At 35.0% G+C, this 20,305-nt stretch overlaps 1 protein-coding gene across 3 annotated transcripts; it reads right to left on the bottom strand.

Annotated features, from left to right (window-relative positions):
- Window positions 1–749: 749 nt before the first annotated feature.
- LOC128160168 (coadhesin-like) lies at window positions 750–20,305 on the bottom strand. 3 transcript variants are annotated; one of them, XM_052823441.1, is made up of 12 exons: window positions 20,149–20,305; window positions 17,692–18,135; window positions 16,378–16,548; window positions 15,867–16,037; window positions 8,149–8,319; window positions 6,543–6,713; window positions 6,082–6,252; window positions 5,557–5,727; window positions 5,300–5,470; window positions 3,569–3,765; window positions 1,514–1,676; window positions 750–1,361 (listed from the first exon to the last, which is right to left on the bottom strand). In XM_052823441.1, the coding sequence occupies exons 1-12, from the start codon at window positions 20,192–20,194 to the stop codon at window positions 1,288–1,290; spliced, it is 2,121 nt and encodes a 706-aa protein (XP_052679401.1). In that variant the 5' UTR covers window positions 20,195–20,305; the 3' UTR covers window positions 750–1,287. The 3 variants fall into 3 exon arrangements, with proteins under 3 accessions (XP_052679401.1, XP_052679402.1, XP_052679403.1); XM_052823442.1 differs by lacking the exon at window positions 15,867–16,037; XM_052823443.1 differs by lacking the exons at window positions 15,867–16,037; window positions 16,378–16,548.

Below are 20,305 nucleotides of genomic sequence, written 5' to 3'. Positions count from 1 at the left end.
ATTTATAGGTAAATTTAAAATGATTGAGTCCTTTTCAGGGAATGGGTGTACAAAGTACCAGTAAAAATAGGTGGTTCTGCACCGGAAAGTTTAAATAGGTTATAATTAAGAAGCACAAGAAATCTACGGCGCTGAGCTATTATAAAACCAAGCGCAGTCACCTTTTATTTCAGTGGTAAACGGAAGAAAAATCAATATAAAACTACATGCATTTATATACAAACATAAAATATTTTTATTTGACGAAACAATCAAAATGTCGAAGTCTACCGAACGAACTACACATTGAAAATGATAACTCTGTTTTTATCATGGTACGTGTATAAATGCGCCAGTTTCTAACGTCACCTGAACAACCAAGCATTTTAAAACTCAATCAAACATTTATTAGGATATTTAAGCTTTATTTAAGGAATTATTCGTTTGAGTATTATGAGGTGAGAATATTGGTCGGACTTTATGTGCTGTTTGGTGTCTATAAGAAAGGTGAGTTACCTTAATGTAGCGTACGATGTAGTATTTACTTATCTAAATAATTCAAAGTAATGGTCTTTTGAATATTAACTTTACATTACCCACGAGTTATTCCCCAGTTATTATAATCCATAACTAATTAAAAAAACTATGATATTGTTTTCTTGTGTTATATTTCCTGTTTATTATATTTCCTATATTGGATAAGCTTGAACAACTTTGAAAAGTTCAAATAGAAAATATCTCTAAGAAAAAATACAGAATGAAAACCAACCGCAAGCATATATTTTTTTTATTGAGAAATACATGTAATATGGTAGCCATGGACAAAGCCATTTGTCTTTTATATATTGAAGTGAAAAACATATATTGCAAAGGCAACACTACAAAGTAGTTGGGCGATAAGTATTTAGAAATTTTATTAACAAATAAGCCCACAGAGCTCTGAGCTGAATACTTATAATTAATAAATTTCTTTGACCACGACCAAATTTACGATGATTTTGAAATGACACATTCAATACTATAAAGAACTATAAAAATATAAAAAAAAAATTTCAGATAAAGTAATAATAGTCCATCGATTTTCAAATTTGTGAAGAGATTTTTTTTCTTTATGACAAGGTATTGATGTTAAGTTATAACTTGAAGATCAAAAACCCAAAAGGGGCCAACTAAAATAATCATGAAAAAAAATGAATAAAGATTAGATAAATATGAATTACATTGTTTTAAAAATAATAGACCGATTTCAATTCTTTTTGGAACCAATAGTCCTAAACCTTTACATGCTAAGTTTAATTGTTAAATTCCTCAGATAATTATCTGAAGCAGGACCATGCCTAATACCGGAAGCATCGCTGCCATGATAGAAAGGGTCATGTGACCTGTGAAAAAAAATATATGAGTGAATCAGAGTAAAAACAGAACCCAAGAATATCCGGAAGTTGGTAAGTGTACATTTCTAGATGCAAATCTGAAAGTTTACTTAAAGTGGCAAACATTTTCTTTTCAAATTGTAAATAACAATATTGCGTACCTCCACTACTTTTGCAACTCGCCATCTGAGTCACTGTACAACTGGCATAGGTGGCATCCTCGTCACTTCCGTCGTCGCAGTCCTTTGAGCAGTCGCACTGGAAGGCTTCGTCAATGCACGTGATTCCTCCAGTCTCGCACGTGAACCACCCAGCCGGACAAAGCTGAAAAATACATGTACATATCGATAATTGAAACAAAGTCCTGACCTATTTAGAAGCTATAATTATGATCATGATAATGACCTGTCATCTGTCATAATTTCTTTGTGTCATACAGTTAATCAAATAAGTGACAATTATATAATTTATCAGATTGAAGAATAATTGGAAACATCTAAGAATACCTTCATTTCAAGTCTTATCCGGTTCAAACCACCCCCGTCTGATCAAATTCGGCGCCACAATTATAAAATACCTTCCCCTATTCATACACGTATCACAAAGCATGTTAAATACATGTACATGTATATTGTTGCAATGAAGCACTTGTATTTTTAAAACATCTTAGAAATAATTGAGCCTTTGTGTTTTCTTATTAACTTTAAATTTATGTTAAAACGAGAACTCTGAATTAACACCTTTTTGGTTTATTTTCGTTGCATGCGATTACTGGAATATGATGTTTGATAGAGTATGAATATTAACGCTGTCTTTATACATACAGTCATGAGTTATAAGACGGAATTCTAGTACACGCTATCCTGTTGTGAGAACGTATTCAACATATAAAGCTTTTGAAATGAAAATTACAAAACATCGTGTCTGTTGTGATGAAACCAACGATACACTTGTTGAAGTGAAACACATGATAAGCCTGTTTTAATAATGATATGATACCGTTATAATTATTGAGATGAAATACAATTTATATACTTTAGCAACTTTTGATTAAAATGAAGCAATTATGACTTTGCAAAGAAACACATTATAGACCATTTTGTACTGTAATAAAACACATTTCTATCATATCCTCTGTATTGAGATATACTTTATATGATATGCATGATGTATTGTAAAACAGACATACTGGTGGCAATGAAATACATGATATGTCTGTTGTATTGTAATACATGATATATCTGTTGGTATGAATACATGATAAGTCCACTGTATTGTAATACATCGTATACCTTTTGTAATGAAATTAAGAAATAAAGTACGAGTTTTCGTGAATGTTGCAGAATAACCTCCGAGGTCAAGAAATGTTGTTTTGAAATATAAAAGCCTCGGCTAACGCCTCGGCTTTTATATTTCGAACAACATTTCGAGACCGAGGAGGTTATCCTGCAACATTCACGAAAACAAGAACTTTATTTCTATTCTACTAACAGTATTTCTCCAGATCGTTTATCTTATAGAGAGACGATCTAGGTCATTTTGACGGCTCTTCCGTGTAACCCCAACGGTTTTGCTGGTAATGTTTACATGTCTATCGATCAAAGGAATCACATGCAGACGACAGGCTTTTTCTTAGGATTTTAATACTCTTCAGACTTATTTATAAAACATCTTTGAATCACATTCCTAATATTTTAAGGGCAATTTAATACGAGTATTACTACTACACGTTATATATTTTATGTAAAAAAAACACGTAGTTAAAATGTGGTAGGGATGTCCTAGGAACAGCCGCATTGATCTCTTTAAAATAAAAAATTGAGGCAATACACATTGTTTTGACTGGAACTAACACGTGAAATTGACATGGTTTTAAAACTTTTTACGGTTTGAAGTTGTACTTCCATGATCAGTGCGAGACAAATAGGTATTTCTGATCTGATAATTTACTGATGACGTTCGTGGTATATTGGAGAATAATGTCCGCGGCATTTCTTTGATCTCGGTAATAACTGTAGTAGAATTCATGATAAACATGCTGAACATGTGATGAAACACAGTTTATCTGCGCGGGGTTTTATTTTTCTTAAGTTAAAAAGGTGAAAACTAAACGCATCTATAGACATGTTTTACATATTGGGTTAAAACGCATTGTTTACTTGTTGTGTCATAAACAAGTTATACCTGTTGAGTTAATGCACATGATTTACACCTACCTGTTGATACTGTCCTGCCGGTACGGTGGGACAGACGTCCACGTTGCAGTCCGTGAGCTCGCTGGCACCCCCGGGACAGTCCAGTCCACCGTTGGCGGGTTTCGGGTTAGTACAGGTTCGGGATCGGGATTGCTTGCCTCCCCCGCATGACACTGAGCACAGACCATACCCTGACCACGAACTCCACGCCCCGTCAACTGTGTCGGAAAATTTTCAAGATGAAATTTTATGAGGGTTGGAGGACCATGGCCATTTTTAGACTTTGGTTATCTCCCTTAGAAGGAGATAGAGCTTTACATAATGACAAAGGAAAATATTTTTGAACTTTATAGCTAATATAATACACGTATTTAGAATTTTTCTTACAAAATGATGGTTTATGACTATAAAGAAGATGGGGGAATAAGATGGCGCAAATGCCCATTCGGTTTAGTAGTGAAATACAATTTTGTTTTTATTTTTCCCAAATTAAATCTATTCAAATATATTATAATACAACTTTGCAAAAGCAAAATTTCTAACTATAGTCAGTTTTTAATATATTTAACAAAAAAAGAAAAAGAAAAAAAAATATTATCGGAATTTTGGTGGTATTGAACCCGTAACATAAAAGCCCTAGATATATAAGGTTAGCTTATGCCAGGGACTCTAACCACTGAGCCATTTCAGACACAAGAAAGTGGGCTTTTTAAATATTATGTGTGACTAAAGCCACGAACTACCGGACTTGTATTATTTTTTCAAAACGTTCAATTGTTGGGATACAAAATGATATTTTTAATGTATAGTGGGTCATCTCTCCACGTTTTTGTTGATTGAAATCGGTTTGTTTTCCAATAGACCTTAATTAGATTATGAGAAAAATATGGAGCACAGACCCACTCTATAAAAGAAAATGTCTTGAAGTTCTAAAAAATGACAGTATTTGCAGGTTTTGATACGTATACGCCTATTTGAGTCAACATATTCTAAGTATTGAACATACCTACAGGTTAAAAATCAATGATTCGTTAAATATATATTGTTTTAAATCATTTTTGAAAAAACCCATCAGATTTATTGATACTTTAATTTTTCAGTAGCCTGTCCGACCGCGTATGGGCATTTTACACGCCTTATCCACCCATCTTCTTTCGTAAAATATTTAAAGGTAGATCTGATGGCTACTTAATTAACCACCCTTAAACTGATTATTTTTCAAACATCCTTGTGACTATTGTAAAAAAATTAAACAGAAATTCAAGTACATGTTTCCATGTATCATGCCAGTGGGTTTTTTTTTTTCCAGATAATTCCGAATAAAACAAACGTGTAATTATGTATGGGTACATTACATGTAAATGTAGCTTTGTACATTAATATTTAAACTTTTGAAATCCTTGTGAAAAAAAGATTACCGTTCAAATCAGTCAACATATTATGTACAAAGTTAAAACACCGTAGAACTCTCGCCGTTCTCACAAGATATTTTTGTAAGAAACATTGATTTCATATTAAAAAAAATTAAAACTACAAGATTCACCTTCATTTTACTTTACAGACGGGGAGCGAAAATAACACACTTGAGGAATTTCTTTTTTCAAACATCTTGTTCAAAGATAATATTTATTTATTCATAAAGCACACGTTCGTACATGTATGTACTTTTGTGTATGAATCAAATATCGAAAATTACGCTTATATACTGAACACGTATTCAAAGAAAAGGGTGTGTAATTATAGTGCACGTACTGATGCAGACTTGCGTATTGCAGTCCTGGGTGTTCGTCGTTGCTCCGACACACAGCGCCCCGCCGTACTGTGGGGCGGGGTTTGTACATGTCCTCAGCCTATCCTGTGTTCCTCCTCCGCACGTGACGGTGCACGTGCCCCAGGAGCCCCAGCTGCTCAACCCCCCATCGACTGTAAGGAAATGCGAACATCATTACATAATGGACGTGGGATGAAGGTGTTTTTAGAATTATTCCATAAAAAATGATCACACTTACTCGGGCAATGGTGAGTATTGCAGGCTTGGGTTGATGAAGCGGAATTTGGACATGGACTCCCATTGTATTGTGGTGCAGGGTTGGTACACGTGCGCGTACGCGACTGAGAGCCACCACCGCACGTGACCGAGCATGTTGTCCAGGACCCCCAAGTTGCCCACTGACCGTCAACTGTGACATACAATAAAAGATAAAATTCGTTCAATTTGATTTCCAAAAGAATTGACAGACCCTCGGTTTTACATTAAAACTTAATTAGTAAGAATACAGATAAAGCGAATCAAGAATATATTACGAAGTTTTGTTGGATCCCCGACAAAATTCCTAGCCATTCCATTATTCCTTATACAATATGTTACCATCTTGGTTATACATAACGTGTTTTAAAAAGTAATTAAAATGACGATTTCACAGATATAACTACATGTAGTCAATTCTGATTCCAAAAAAGAAGTGAAATATAAGGAAATTTACATCTCTTACGACACATTGTTTTAACAGACAATTGAACAGTTATATTTATACTTGGACAGTTGTGAGTGTTGCAGTTTTGTGAACTGGTCGCTGATCCAGAGCAGCTCAGTCCATTGTAGGCCGGGGCGGGGTTGGTGCAGGTGCGACTTCGGGACTGCGTTCCCGTTCCACAAGTTTTGGAACATGATCCATAACCGCTCCAAGTGGACCAGCCGCCGTCAACTGAAAGTACGGTGGACTTCTTGTCACTCATTTGTCATCCGGTAGAACATGTAAAAATGTATAAATCTAAACCTTTGCAAATTCAGATTTAAAAAAAAACCAACAACTCTGTTTTTAATTACTGAGACGCGTTGTACATTGTTGAAAGAAGGATCACAAGTTAAATACTTACTGGCCGAAAGTATATCACTTATTTTATTTTTTAAAGTTGTTTATGATTAATACCTTCATACCAGCATGAACAACATACGAAAAACATTTGAATGTGTTATTAACTAAAGGATACTCACTTGGACAGTTATGTGTATTACAGCTCTGGGTGGAGGTAGAGGACCCCGAGCAGGAGTTACCGCCGTAAGCCGGGGAGGGGTTATTACAGCTACGACTCCGGGACTGGGACCCGGAACCACAGGACTTGGAGCACGATCCATATCCAGACCAACTGGACCATCCACCGTGAACTGGAACGAAGAATAAAACTCATCACTAATTACGAATTTTTTTCGCGACAAAATTTATCAAATAAAAATGTTTGGCTTAACACTTGTTTCTATCGTGTCTTTACTCAGAGGTGAGGTATTTGGGGAAAAAACTATGTGGACGATCATTTCCTAGATTATAAATATAAACAAATATTGCACTAAAAAGTATAGAATTGTATTGTCCACATACTTACTGTCCATGGCCGAAAGCTTATCAGTTTGTATTGTTATAGCGAGCGCAGCTCGCCGGCGCGCAGCGCCGGCTAGCGAAGCGAGCTCTAAGAACCAGTGTGCGCGTGAAAAAGAACCAGCTAAACCTACAGTTCATCAAACAAATTTTTTTGTCTACGTCCCATAATGCTCTCTAATGTTTACACCCGTGGTGCTATGCCAAAAATGGCCGACTTTTAACTCGTAATTTACGGTGACTTAAAGTTTGAAGACATGTTTTAAGTACCGCATATGCTTTGGCGAGACTCAAAAGATTTGTTACATGCTTCCATACCTTCGGATTGAGTCGAGAAACGTAAACAAAGACGAACAAAGTCATGGATGACGTCACAGTGCACTCGCGCTATATTTCCCGCGAAAAATTTAGAGGTGGATCAAACATCTGTAATGAGTGTACTGGCTATTTCAGTATAGTCTGCGATACCTGCCTCATTGACATATGATTTGTTTTTAATCTTTTTTTAATATAGAGAATTTATATATATATAAACTAGCAAGGGCCATACTTTACTGTCATGTCGATCCATTTTTAAAGTAATTGTGCATGCATGTACCGTGCAGTAGGCAGGTAAGGATATATGAGTAGGGAGGAAATAAACAATAGGACATTTTGAACTAAATAAAAAGGAATAAAATGAAAAAATAAACAGGTAAAAAAAATTATGTAGATATTGCATATAGTCATACCATTAAATAAAAGTGGGAAATTACACACCTACAAACAGGTACCGGGCTCGCTCTCTCTCAATCTAATTAAAATTAGACGTTATGAATCCGCTACCGCTTCTTTGAGAAGCGGTAGCGGATTCAGAACGTCTAATTTTAATTAGATTGGCTCTCTCTCTCTCTCTCTCTCTCTCTCTCTCTCTCTCTCTCTCTCTCTCTCTCTCTCTCTCTCTCTCTGGGTAGGGGGTTGCGCTGTATATATCATAACCATTAAAATTAGTACATTTGGCATACTTATTGTAGAGCAATACTCTCTCAAAAATTATTTGACGTTCGTTGATACCTAAATAAAACTATATAAGTTGACAATGATGCAAGGTACAGTATGTGTAATTCTTGCTGCGCTCGCCAGAACGGTAGCACCGTAAAACATATTACTCGTACATTTTGATACCGGCCTTCATACTAGCATGAACCACAGACGAAAGCATTTTAATGTTTGGTTAAGGATACTCACTTGGACAGTTATGTGTGTTACAGCTCTGAGAGGAGGTAGAGGACCCCGAGCAGGAGTTACCGCCGTAAGCTGGGGAGGGGTTATTACAGCTACGACTCCGGGACTGGGATCCGGAACCACAGGACTTGGAGCACGATCCGTATCCAGACCAACTGGACCATCCACCGTGAACTGAAACGACGAATCAAAATCATCACTAAGTAAGAAATTATTTCACGACATGATTTATCAAATAAAAATGTTTCGCGTAACACTATTAGTTACATGGTCTGTAGTTGACCTAATATGGTTTATACATAGTCAGTAAAATCAATATTGGGCCAGAGCAGAGCTCGTATCCCCATATGGAATTTACTGACCATGTATAACCCATATTAGGTCAACTACAAACCATGAAATGATTATATCTTACCGACTGTCTTTTCTTAATGATAAAAAAGTAAATAAAACAATGAAAATCAATCTTTTATTATATTCTACTACAGTTATTGCCGAGATCAAAGAGATGCCGCATTATTCTCCAATATACCACGAACGTCATCAGTAAATTATCAGATCAGAAATACCTATTTGTCTCCCAATGATCATGAAAGTACAACTTCTAACCGTAAAAAGTTTTAAAACCAAGTCAATTTCACGTGTTAGTTCCAGTCAAAACAATGTGTTGTCTAAAATGTTAATTTTTAAGAGATCAATGCGGCTGTTACTAGGACCTCTCCAGCACATTTTCACTGCGTGTTTTTACATAAAATATGTAACGTGTAGTAGTAATAGCGAGCGCAGCGAGGCGGCGCGAAGCGCCGCTCGCGTAGCGAGCTCCATAGACAACGTGTACGAACGGAGGAAATTCGAGTTGAAGTCTGCATATTGTTCAAAGAAAATTTTATGAGGCCACGTGAAAACGTTCTACTATCCCAGTGATCCTTTGCGGTGCATAGCAACTTGGCGGAACAGGAAGCGTTTCTAAGGAAAATTCTTACCTGTAAATCGCATACATCATTTTCATTTAACAATAAAAAATCCTTTTAAAAACATTTAAAGTAAACAACACATATGCTTACGTAAAAACTGTACCTATGACGTCATTTCCTTCCCCGAATTTGTCCGACAATTTACGAAAACTGTCGAGCGCAAAAAGTTAAGTATGACGTCACATTCATCTCGTGTTTTATATATTCCCGCGATTCATTTAGAGGTGGATCAAGCATCTGTACCGAATGTAACGTGTAGGAAGTACACAGTAGGGAGTCACCGTTAATACTGATACTGCGCTCACTATTAACGGGGACTCTTTGGCTGATTAGTTTTGTTTTGATGATTTTTTTTTGCTCAGTAAGTACACATGCAAGTTCCATGCTAAATTTATTGTCACATTGATCCAATCATTGTATACGTTAGGTAGGTGACAAAAAATTATTAAAAAAGAAAAGTCTAATCATTATTAGATCTACGTGTAGCCACGTCATTTTGTAATGAATAAATAAAAGAAAAAAATGAAACTGTTAAAATATCTACATGTATTTGTTATAGTTGCATATGTGGTCAAACCTTTCAATAATATTGGATATCACACACTAAAAAAAGGCGGAGGGTACATGTCTACAACGCTTATATAGCGTACAAAAATTAAAAAGATTAAAAACAAAATTGATGTCAAAGAGGAAAATTAAAACACCGGTAACAACAAGGAACAAAATGAGAAATAACACAGACACACAATTTATTGATTTTAATGATCATTATTAAAAGGTAAAGAAGAGATAAAAAAATTAAAAAAACCGGCTTTGTGTTTATCAAAATATTCTAATAAGTCTGTTTAACATTTTATTAATGCTCAGTGGTAGTTTTTTGTTTAAGTGTATAAACCTAGTAAGGGACCATTGGAATAAAAGTTTGATATCTTCCGGTTCCTTGCGGTGGTAAAAGTTTTCGAGACAAAGCCAAAGTTTTTTGGTTTGGTTAAGTCCACGGGTTGCATTTAACAATGATGACAGATCTATGTGTGACTCCTTTTGCGCTCGCCCCAACGGTCACACCGTAAAACATATTACCGAGCGCAGCGAGAGGCGGGCGAAGCCCGCCTCGCGAAGCGAGGATTAATGGTAACACGTATATATAAGAAAATCAGTGAAAAATGAAAGTTGAATCAGGGGTATTAAGGCCAAAAAAATTTTCTTCCAGCCCTGGGCGCCGCCATATTGGCAGCCATTTTGTTTTTAAAAAGTTAGTTCGATCATTGATTGACTGGTACTTATCGAGGTTTATTGCCCCTAAACTTGATTAAAATTTTCTAGTGTTTTAATAAAAGGTAATTTGAATTAAAAGAAATAAAAGAGGACACCAGATAAGCTTCAAAAGTGCTTCAATCAAGAAACACGACTATAGTTCTACGTATATCTTATCAAATTATCAGATGGAAAATAAAACATTACAGAACTGAACTTTTAGATACTGAATAAAGTATTCGATTTAATTACCGCGTTATTTATATGAATTAAATTGATAAACAATGAAAGAAGAAATTTAAAAAAAGTTCGGAATAACGTTACTCTCTTCGGCTATTTCCGAATAATTTAATTCTGGTTGTAACGCGGCATTTGATTGGATAGAAAAATTTAGTTAAATTTGTATAACCTGGTTTGCACGTCACATGACACGTCACAATGCACCAACGTACTAATTCACTTGACGTTACGTTTGAATTTTGAACAGATTTATATCATTTTTAAAAGTAAAACGGACTCAATATGTACAGCAAATTCCAGAAAATTAAATTATAAGGAATGAACTCAATGTCTTCTCAAGTTATACTCGTATAACCTGGGTTGGAGCAATTTACGCTTTTTTATAATCCGCTTCGCGGATTATAAAGCGTAAATTGCCCCAACCCAGGTTATACGAGTATAACTTGGGTAGACATTGAGTTCATTTCTTAAAGACAAAACGTGTACCTTTTACGTCTGAAACATGACGTCATATTGTAGACTGAACACGCGACGTTTACTTAAACTTTAGCTAATGATTTGAGTAGACAACCAGGCGGATCCTACTGTGTGCGTTTCAAATAAATTTTGATCTACAAAAATCAAACTGCAGTGTGTTATATATGCGCTCGGTCCAACGGTCACACCGTTTACATATTATCGAGCGCAGCGAGAGGCGGGCGAAGCCCGCCTTGCGAAGCGAGGATTAATGGTAACACATATATATAAGAAAATCAGTGAAAAATGAAAGTTGAATCAGGGGTACTAAGGCCAAAAAAATTTCTTCCAGCCCGGGGCGCCGCCATATTGGCAGCCATTTTGTTTTTAAAAAGTAAGTTCGATCATTGATTGACCGGTACTTATCGATGTTTATTGTCCCTAAACTCGGTTAAAATTTTCCAGTGTTTCAATAAAAGGTAATTTGAATTAAAAAAAAAAAATAAAAGAGGACACCAGATAAGTTTTAGTGGTGCTTCAATCAAGAAATACGACTAGTTCTATGTATGTCTTATCAAATTATCAGATGGAAAATAAAAACATTAACATCAAGGAACTGATCTTTTAGATACTGAATAAAGTATTCAATTTTATTACCGCGGCATTGATATGAATTACATTGATAAACAATGAAAGAACAAATAAAAAAAAGTTTGGAATAACGTAACTGTCATCGGTTATTTCCGAAGACAAAACGTGTACGTTTTACGTCTGTAACATGACGTCATAATGTAGACTGAGCACGCGATGTTTGGTTTAACTTTGGCTGATGATTTGAGTAGGCAACCAGACGGATCCTAGGGCGCTTTCCATTAACATTGCCTCGCCGGCGACATTATCGGGAAACAGTGACGTTAATGGAACGGTTGGCAACGTCACAATGATCAAACGATGACGATTGCAGCTTAAAACTGACACTTATCTTAAAATTTGATCAAGATATTTTGGCTATTTGCAGTTTTAAAGTATTTCAATGTAGTCAGACAAATTGTACTTTAAGAAATACTGGTTTTGTAGAATATGATAACCTCGACGCCATATTGTTTCCTAATCGGAAACGGTATATTGCGTTGCCACAATTGCTTGCCGGCGACGCGCGTTCCAGCAATCGGCAACGAAGGCAACACCGGCAAATCCAGCGATGCCGGTTAAATGGAAAGCACCCCTACTGTGTGCGTTTCAAATAAATTTTGTTCTACAAAAATCAAACTGCACTGTGTTAAATCTGCGCTCGGTCCAACGGTCACACCCTTTACATATTACCGAGCGCAGCGAGAGGCGGGCGAAGCCCGCCTGTGAAGCGAGGATTAATGGTAACACGTATATATAAGAAAATCAGTGAAAAATGAAAGTTGATTCAGGAGTACTAAGGCCAAAAAAATTTTCTTCCAGCACTGGGCGCCGCCATATTGGCAGCCATTTTGTTTTTTAAAAGTAAGTTCGATCATTGATTGACTGGTACTTATCGAGGTTTATTGCCCATAAACTCGATTAAAATGTTCCAGTGTCTCAATAGAAGGTAATTTGAATTGAAAGAAATAAAAGACGACACAAGATAAGTTTCAATAGAGCTTCAATCAAGAAACACGACTAGTTCTGTGTATGTCTTATCAAATTATATCAGATGGAAAATAAAAACATTAACACCAAAGAACTGATCTTATAGATACTGAATAAAGTTTTAAATTTTATTACCTCGGCATTTATATGAATTAGATTGATAAACAATTAATGAAAGAAGAAATAAAAGTTCGGAATAACAAAACTCTCTTCGGCTATTTCCGAAGACAAAACGTGTACGTTTTACGTCTGAAACATGACGTCATAATGTAGACTGAGCACGCGACGTTTAGTTAAGCAACCAGGCGAATCATACTTCGTACGTTTCAAATAAATGTTGTTCTACAAAACTGCACTGTGTTAAATCTGCGCTCGGTCCAACGGTCACACCATTTGCATATTAATCGTATTAAATTGCCCTTAAAATATTAAGATTAAAACTCAAAGATATTTTATGAATAAGTGAAGAGTATTAAAAAATTCTGTCGTCTGCATGTGATCGATACACATGTAAATTTTATAACAAAACCGTTGGGATTACACGGAACAGCCGTCAAAATGACCTAGATCGTCTCTCTAACGTTATAGGATAAACGAACTGTAGATATACTGAGCTGTTAGTAGAATAGAAATAAAGTTCCTGTTTTTGTGAATGTTGCAGGATAACCTCCTCGGTCTCGAAATGTTGTTTGAAATATAAAAGCCTCGGCTAACATATTTCAAAACAACATTTCTTAACCTCGGAGGTTATTCTGCAACATTCACGATAACTCGTACTTTATTTCTTAAGGACGTTGTTTACTCAGGGTTTGAGTTCTCAAATCCGGATTGTTAAAAAGTTCAATTTCATGAGATGAATTTGTTTTAAATACAAAAAGTATTTATGAAATGAATTATTATTGACATAACAATCGATATGTTTACTTAATTATGGAATAAGGCTCTGACAAAGTTTGACTTTTAGCAAAACAGAGGAAATTCGGATTAAATTTTCAAGATTTTGTTTTCCACTGAAATATTTTTGGTAGTATTATAATTTTTAAAGTTAAGATTTTATGTGGTAGTCAACATAATTTTGCATATTTTCTGTTGGTTTTATCTTGCTTTTTCATTTAGATAATCGTATGGCACACACTACAAAAATATTGAAAAATGCTCAAAAATGATTAAAGACACCATATCTCAACATTTTGATCATTGACCTCATATAAATTTTATGCCAGCAGAGAAAGGTCAATATACTATAGCATTGAATGACTTATTTTTGACGTCGTCGTGTCAATAACTGCCGTCAGGTGAGCAGACAAATTGAATAACGCGCGTTAGCGCGTTATGATAATTTGTCTGCTCACCTGACGGCAGATATTGACACGACGACGGCAAAAATAAATCATTTAATGCTTATATTTACATTCCCTTACTGATGAAATCAATTGTTTACTTAAATAAATCGATATAAAGTGCAGATCACGAAGGGAGTGAATAAGTAACAGCAAGAACAGCTGTTTTGTAAAACCGGTTTAAACAGGTTTTCACATAGACTGTTGAGATGAGATCGACGAGCATGAAAATATAATCCATGATAAATAACTCTTGAAATGTTGCTTTTAACAATAAAGTCAACTTTTTTGTTGAATAATTATAAAACATGGTGTTTTGACAACATTCATGAAATACATTTTTTAACTGATAACATAGAAATCAGTGTTTGAGAACTACTTATGTAAATTACTCGTAAATTCATACGCAGTGAATAGGTGTTGCATTTAGATGCATTTAAACATCACGGAATTTAATGGAAAAACACAGTAGAATGTAAATATTTAGTTTTATACTATAAATGTTTTAGCGTTATCATCATTCAGTTTTTTGTTATATTGAATCAAAAATGGGTAGTAATTTAAAAACTGATAGAGGAAATTCGGACTAGAATATCTATAAAAATTTTGAATGAAAACTTAATGTTTTGTATCCATTTAATGTCACTACCATTCATAAACTGTATTTCATTGTTAAAGAGTTAAGCAATTTGTATTATTTTCACAATTAAGAAAATCTCAATCATAGTGTAATTTTTTTATGGATTTTTCTTAAATTTTCCAAAAATATTCAATGGCCATTAACTCAAAAAGTAGGTCATTGACCTACTTTTTTGAAAGTGAAGAATAACACTTCCATGTAAGGTCTATAACACACAATAGTTGGTTTTTCATTATCATCAGTGGAATTTTTTTTCATTCTGAGTAAACGTCATCCTTAAGAATATTACAAGTTTCAAGAAACCTGACGTCATAATGCACTAAAATGACGTCATAATGCTCAAAGGGGTAATATTTTCTACTGACTGTGACTGTATGGAATTATACATAGCCTCCACGTGACTGCTGTTAGACAATGATTTTCTTACAATTTAGCAGGAGTAAAGATATTAGTTTTTATCGTGTCTTTACTAAGAGGTAAGATATTTGGGGAAAAACTATGTGGACGATCATTTCCTAGATAATAAATATAAAAAATATTGCACTAAGAAGTATAGAATTGTATTGTCCACATACTTACTGGCCATGGCCGAAAGCATATCAGTTATACTCTGTCCCGAGTTTTTGCTTCCACCACTTTTCGCTTGATATTTCAATAATAGTAAATATCTTTGTGCTCAAACTACGTTTATCCACTAATATGAAAAATGTTCAGATTTTCTGTTTTGAAACGCCCCCTCTACCGCTTCAGGTTTCAATACACACCCAAAAAACAGAAAGTCTTCGAGGATTTTGCATTGCATCAGCCATTAATAAGCCCGGATGATAACGTTGAAAAATTGCGCGATGTGTCCCGAGTACTTCCGAATAGAGAAAAGATGTACATGTAAACATTTCCCATTATAAATATCCGTAAGAAATTTGTTTTCATTCCTGTGAAATTTTATGAGTGAAAAGGAATTATAATTTGTCAATGAAGATATCTTGGCCTGGAAACTTTCCATTTCATTAATTTCAACTCAACTTCTTTCACAGGTATGTGTATTTTTATCAAAAATCATCAAAAAGGGATGGAAGCAATAACTTGAGACAGACTATAGTATTGTTTTACTCGTACATTATGATACCTTCATACCAGCATGAACCACAGACGAAAAACAGTTCAATGTGTTATTAACTAAATAATACATGTACTCACTAGGACAGTTGTGTGTGTTACAGCTCCGGGTGGAGGTAGAGGACCCCGAGCAGGAGTTACCGCCGTAAGCTGGGGAGGGGTTATTACAGCTACGACTTCGGGACTGGGACCCAGAACCACAGGACTTGGAGCACGACCCGTATCCGGACCAACTGGACCATCCGCCGTGAACTGGAACGACGAATCAAAATCATCACTAAGTAAGAAATTATTTCGCGACATGATTTATCAAATTAAAATGTTTGGCTTAACACTTGTTTTTATCGTGTCTTTACGTAGAGGTGAGATATTTGGAAAAAAAACAAACTATGTGGACGATCATTTCCTAGCTAGTAAATATTAAAAAAAAATATTGCACTAAAAAGTATGGAATTGTATTGTCCACATACTTACTGGCCATGGCCGAAAGCATTTTAGTAAGTATTGCTTTACTCGTACATTATGATACAGGCCTTCATACTAGCATGAACCACAGACGAAAGTATTTTAATGTTTGATTAAGGATACTCACTAGGACAACTGTGTGTGTTACAGCTCCGGGAAGAGGAAGAGGACCCCGAGCAGGAGTTACCGCCGTAAGCTGGGGAGGGGTTATTACAGCTACGACTCCGGGACTGGGACCCGGAACCACAGGACTTGGAGCACGATCCGTATCCAGACCAACTGGACCATCCACCGTGAACTTAAACAACAAATTTATTGTTCACACCTTTATATAGTTTGGTTTCACTGTATTAGTCTACATGTATTTGATTTTTTTAAAAGTTTTTTTGATTGAAACCGCGTATTTCGTAGAGCATCAATACATCAATTCATCGTTAAAAATCATTCTTTGAGTATTACTAGTCTTAGGTGATCAAATACAACCGGAAGTGATCAATTCAAATAAAAACCAAAGGGCTTTATGATAGATTTGATCACGCCCAATCAGCTCATGATATTCAAAGAATGTTTTCCTTATTGCTTATATTTACATAATTTTCAGTAATTGTACGATTACATTTTTAAAAATTCATTGATGAAATGTATTGGAAATATACATTTACATTAAAATCGATTCGCAGTTTCATCTCAAAGACACTGGAAAATGTAAATCTTTATGTGTAAGGAATACTAGTAATATTTGTTTATTTCTCTATGGATAAGCTCTATAGGCCCCGGATAAATGCTAAACAAGTAAATTGTCATTACTGGCGATCGCAAAGAAACGTCACAATTTTAGGAGGCAAACTATGTGGGGGCAAGAACAAGAACTTTGAGTGAATTTTTCTGATATATACTATAGTCTGTCCCAAGTTAATGCTTCCATCAATTTTTGAGGATTTTTGATCAAAATACACATACCTGTGAAAGAAATACAATTGAAATCGATGTCAAAGGGAATACAATTATATTCAAGATATCTTCATTGAATAATTATCCCTTTTCACTCATAAAATTTCACAGGAACGAAAACAATTTTCTTACGGAGATTTGTAATGGGAAATATTTACATCTTTTCTCTTTTCGGAATACACTCGGAATACATGTGCATCGCGCAATTTTTTAACATTATCATCCGGGCCTATTAATGGCTGATGCAATGCAAAATCTCCGCAGACTTTCAATTTTTGGATGTGTATTGAAACCTGAAGCGGTAGAGGGGGCGTTTCAAAACAGATAATCTGGACATTTTTCATATTAGTGGATGAACGTAGTTTGAGCACAAAGGTATTTACTATTATTGAAATATCAAGCAAAAAGTGTTGGAAGCAAAAACTCGGGACAGAGTATAGTATAACGTTACGACTTATATAGTACAGTGTACTTAATGTAACATTCTAACCTGGAGGGTTATAGAACTCCCAGTAGCCAGTCGAACCCCATCCCGTGCTGACAGCGATGTAGTTGACTCTTATGGAAGAGTCCGACAGAGACATGAGAGTGTTCGAACCGTAGGTGGTGCCTCTCCCCAGACGGATCACGGAACCACCCCAGCTGACCCAGAAGTACTGGTAGGAGCCACAGTTCAACACGCTGCCCCTGTAGGTTCTATAACAGGACCCTTGCTTGGATTTACGCAGACAGCATTGTCCATTACCCCAGCCGCCTATTACGATCTCGTACAGAGGACCGCTGTCACGGTCATACGTCATCAAGGCCAAATGTGCGTCATTGCAGGCTCGCACTTTGAAAGTGACGTAGCTCTTGCCGGCGCAGGTGATGCCGTACCTACTGACGGTGTGGTAGCTGTACGCATTGGGCGTGTAGAACACAGTAGCGTAGCTTCCTAAAAAAATTAGAAATAGAAGTGAAAAGATCAGCCCTGGGAACAAAGGTAGTTTTTGAAAATGATCGATTGCTTTCTTCTTTTACTGTTTCTTTTGTGTTTTTTTTATTTGCTTGCTTTGTCTATTCGTTTGTTTGTTTGTTTGTTTGTTTGTTTGAGTGTGGTTAACGTTTATTTTTGTTGTTTCTGTTGTTTCGGCTTTTAACATGTTACATGTAGATCACTCAAAGATCCAACGTACAAACATGCTGAGCATGAGGATATGGATTCCGAAGGGGGGGGGGGTCGATTGTACTTGTACCCTGAAAAATTGATAACGAGTCGACTCAAGAAAAAGGATACTAGCTTGCATCTACGTTGTTTTTGTTTTGATCTGTAAAAACGCTAAACTTGCCTATCAATTGTCGTCTTAATTGTTCAATTAGCGATTTGGATTTTTTTTTAGCGTTTTTTTTCTCTCACAATTTTTGCGCTTAGAACAAAATGGACAAAAAATAGAAAGTCATGATTTTGATCATTCACCATAGATATTTGTTTACATATTACATCGTAGGCTGTTTGCTTTTGCTTAATTTAACATCTTAAACGGTGTAATGTACATGTACATGTATTATCGGAAGCTTTATATGGCTAGAGAAAGATAAAAAAAAAAAACCACTGTATAAATAGGAAACTAACAAAACAAAATAATTTTCAGCCAGCAATTATCTCAGGCATTAGAACATTAGAACACATATTGAAAATTTAAAAAGGTACAAACATCATAAATAAGATTCTTTCTTGAATTTATTGCATATATCTACGGACTTGGTTATTTATTGTTGCTCAAATAAAATTATATTATTCAAATCTAACCAAATTGCACAAGATCTGTAAAGTCTTTCTAATACTTAGTTTTCTTGCTATGCCAATTATTTTAACATCAAAAAATTATTTATTTACCAGCCCCCGATTTTATAGGGGGTCGTCTCGAAAGTTAACACTTGTTACTATGGGGCACTATGGGAATTCGATGAATTTTTTTTCTTTCAAGTTTCTCCCATGTTTTTGGTATTTTTTGCCTGGAGGTTTCTTTTTCTTTCAAGTACATGAAAACTATTGTAAAAATGTGAAATTCACAAAATGCATGGTGAAATTCGAAAAAATGATCACCTCGTGGTTTGTCTGAAGAAAATGTCGAAGTTGCCCCCCCCCCCCAAAAAAAAAACAACAAACAAACAAACAAACAAAACAGTGGCATATTGTGGCATAGATTGGCTGATAAAATTATTTTTTTAAGAAATAATTTTTCAAGAATGCTAATATGTTTCTCTATGTTGGTAAATATTTATTTTTAAAATTCATCGCCGTCTCGAATAGATGAGCTGATCGTATTTTTTTTCAACGTTATGCTTAGTCAAAAATACTGTCTAGTACTTGTAAACGATGACGCGTAGGTGCCATTTTAGCATTTTACCCTGTCAAATTCATAAAATCCCATTTTTATTATTAAACGTTATATATTATTGTTATTTTGTATAGAAACCAAATTCCGAAAAAAAGTTTTAACTTTGCACCTACGGCTGCATGAAAATAATTAAAAATGTGCAAAGTCCTGCGTACTGGAACTGTACTCGGCCTCATTAAAAATAATTTCAAGTCATTTTACATTAATACTTTAAATGAAAATGCAAAAGAAAAAAAAAAAGTTTTCAAAAAATAATTTTTTTTTAAATGATAGAATTTATGAAGAATTCACTTTTCTTTAAATGTGTATGAAGTAAAAATTATAAAATTTTGGCTGATATCAACCACGGAGAACCTGTATCGATCTCTAAATAATACTAAAAACCATACAGAGAAAGAAATTGAATGCTCCTAATATAAAGGTTTTTTTTAAATTTATAAATATTTATCTTTTTTATGTAATTTTTTTTGTTAGATGGATTAAATTCAATTTGATTCAATTATTCAAATCTAACTAGATTTTTTAAAGAAAATTAAAAAAAAAAAAGTCAAAGGTATTTTCGTTACCTTGGATAACCACCAGCAAGTACAAAACACCAAGAAAACTGGCCATGATGGTGTCCAGTCGCAATAATGAAATGAAACCGATGAAATCAAATATTCCTGACCCTGTTATTTTATTTCGCCTTTCTCTGTTGCTGACCTGACATTGTTAATCCAATAA

The sequence above is a fragment of the Crassostrea angulata genome, chromosome 8 (assembly GCF_025612915.1).
Source record: "Crassostrea angulata isolate pt1a10 chromosome 8, ASM2561291v2, whole genome shotgun sequence".
NCBI classification, from domain to species: Eukaryota; Metazoa; Mollusca; class Bivalvia; order Ostreida; family Ostreidae; genus Magallana; species Magallana angulata.
The sequence above is the reverse complement of the archived record's forward strand: the minus strand, read 5'-3'. Positions and strand labels throughout refer to the sequence as shown.

Excerpts from the sequence above, each read along its gene's own strand:
- LOC128160168 (XM_052823441.1), bottom strand. The coding sequence starts at position 20,194 with ATGGCCAGTTTTCTTGGTGTTTTGTACTTGCTGGTGGTTATCCAAG. Across the intron at positions 16,038-16,377 it reads TAACACACACAGTTGTCCTA|TTCACGGCGGATGGTCCAGT; the intron begins GTGAGTATCCTT and ends TCGTCGTTCCAG. Across the intron at positions 1,677-3,568 it reads CGGCAGGACAGTATCAACAG|CTTTGTCCGGCTGGGTGGTT; the intron begins GTAGGTGTAAAT and ends TGTATTTTTCAG.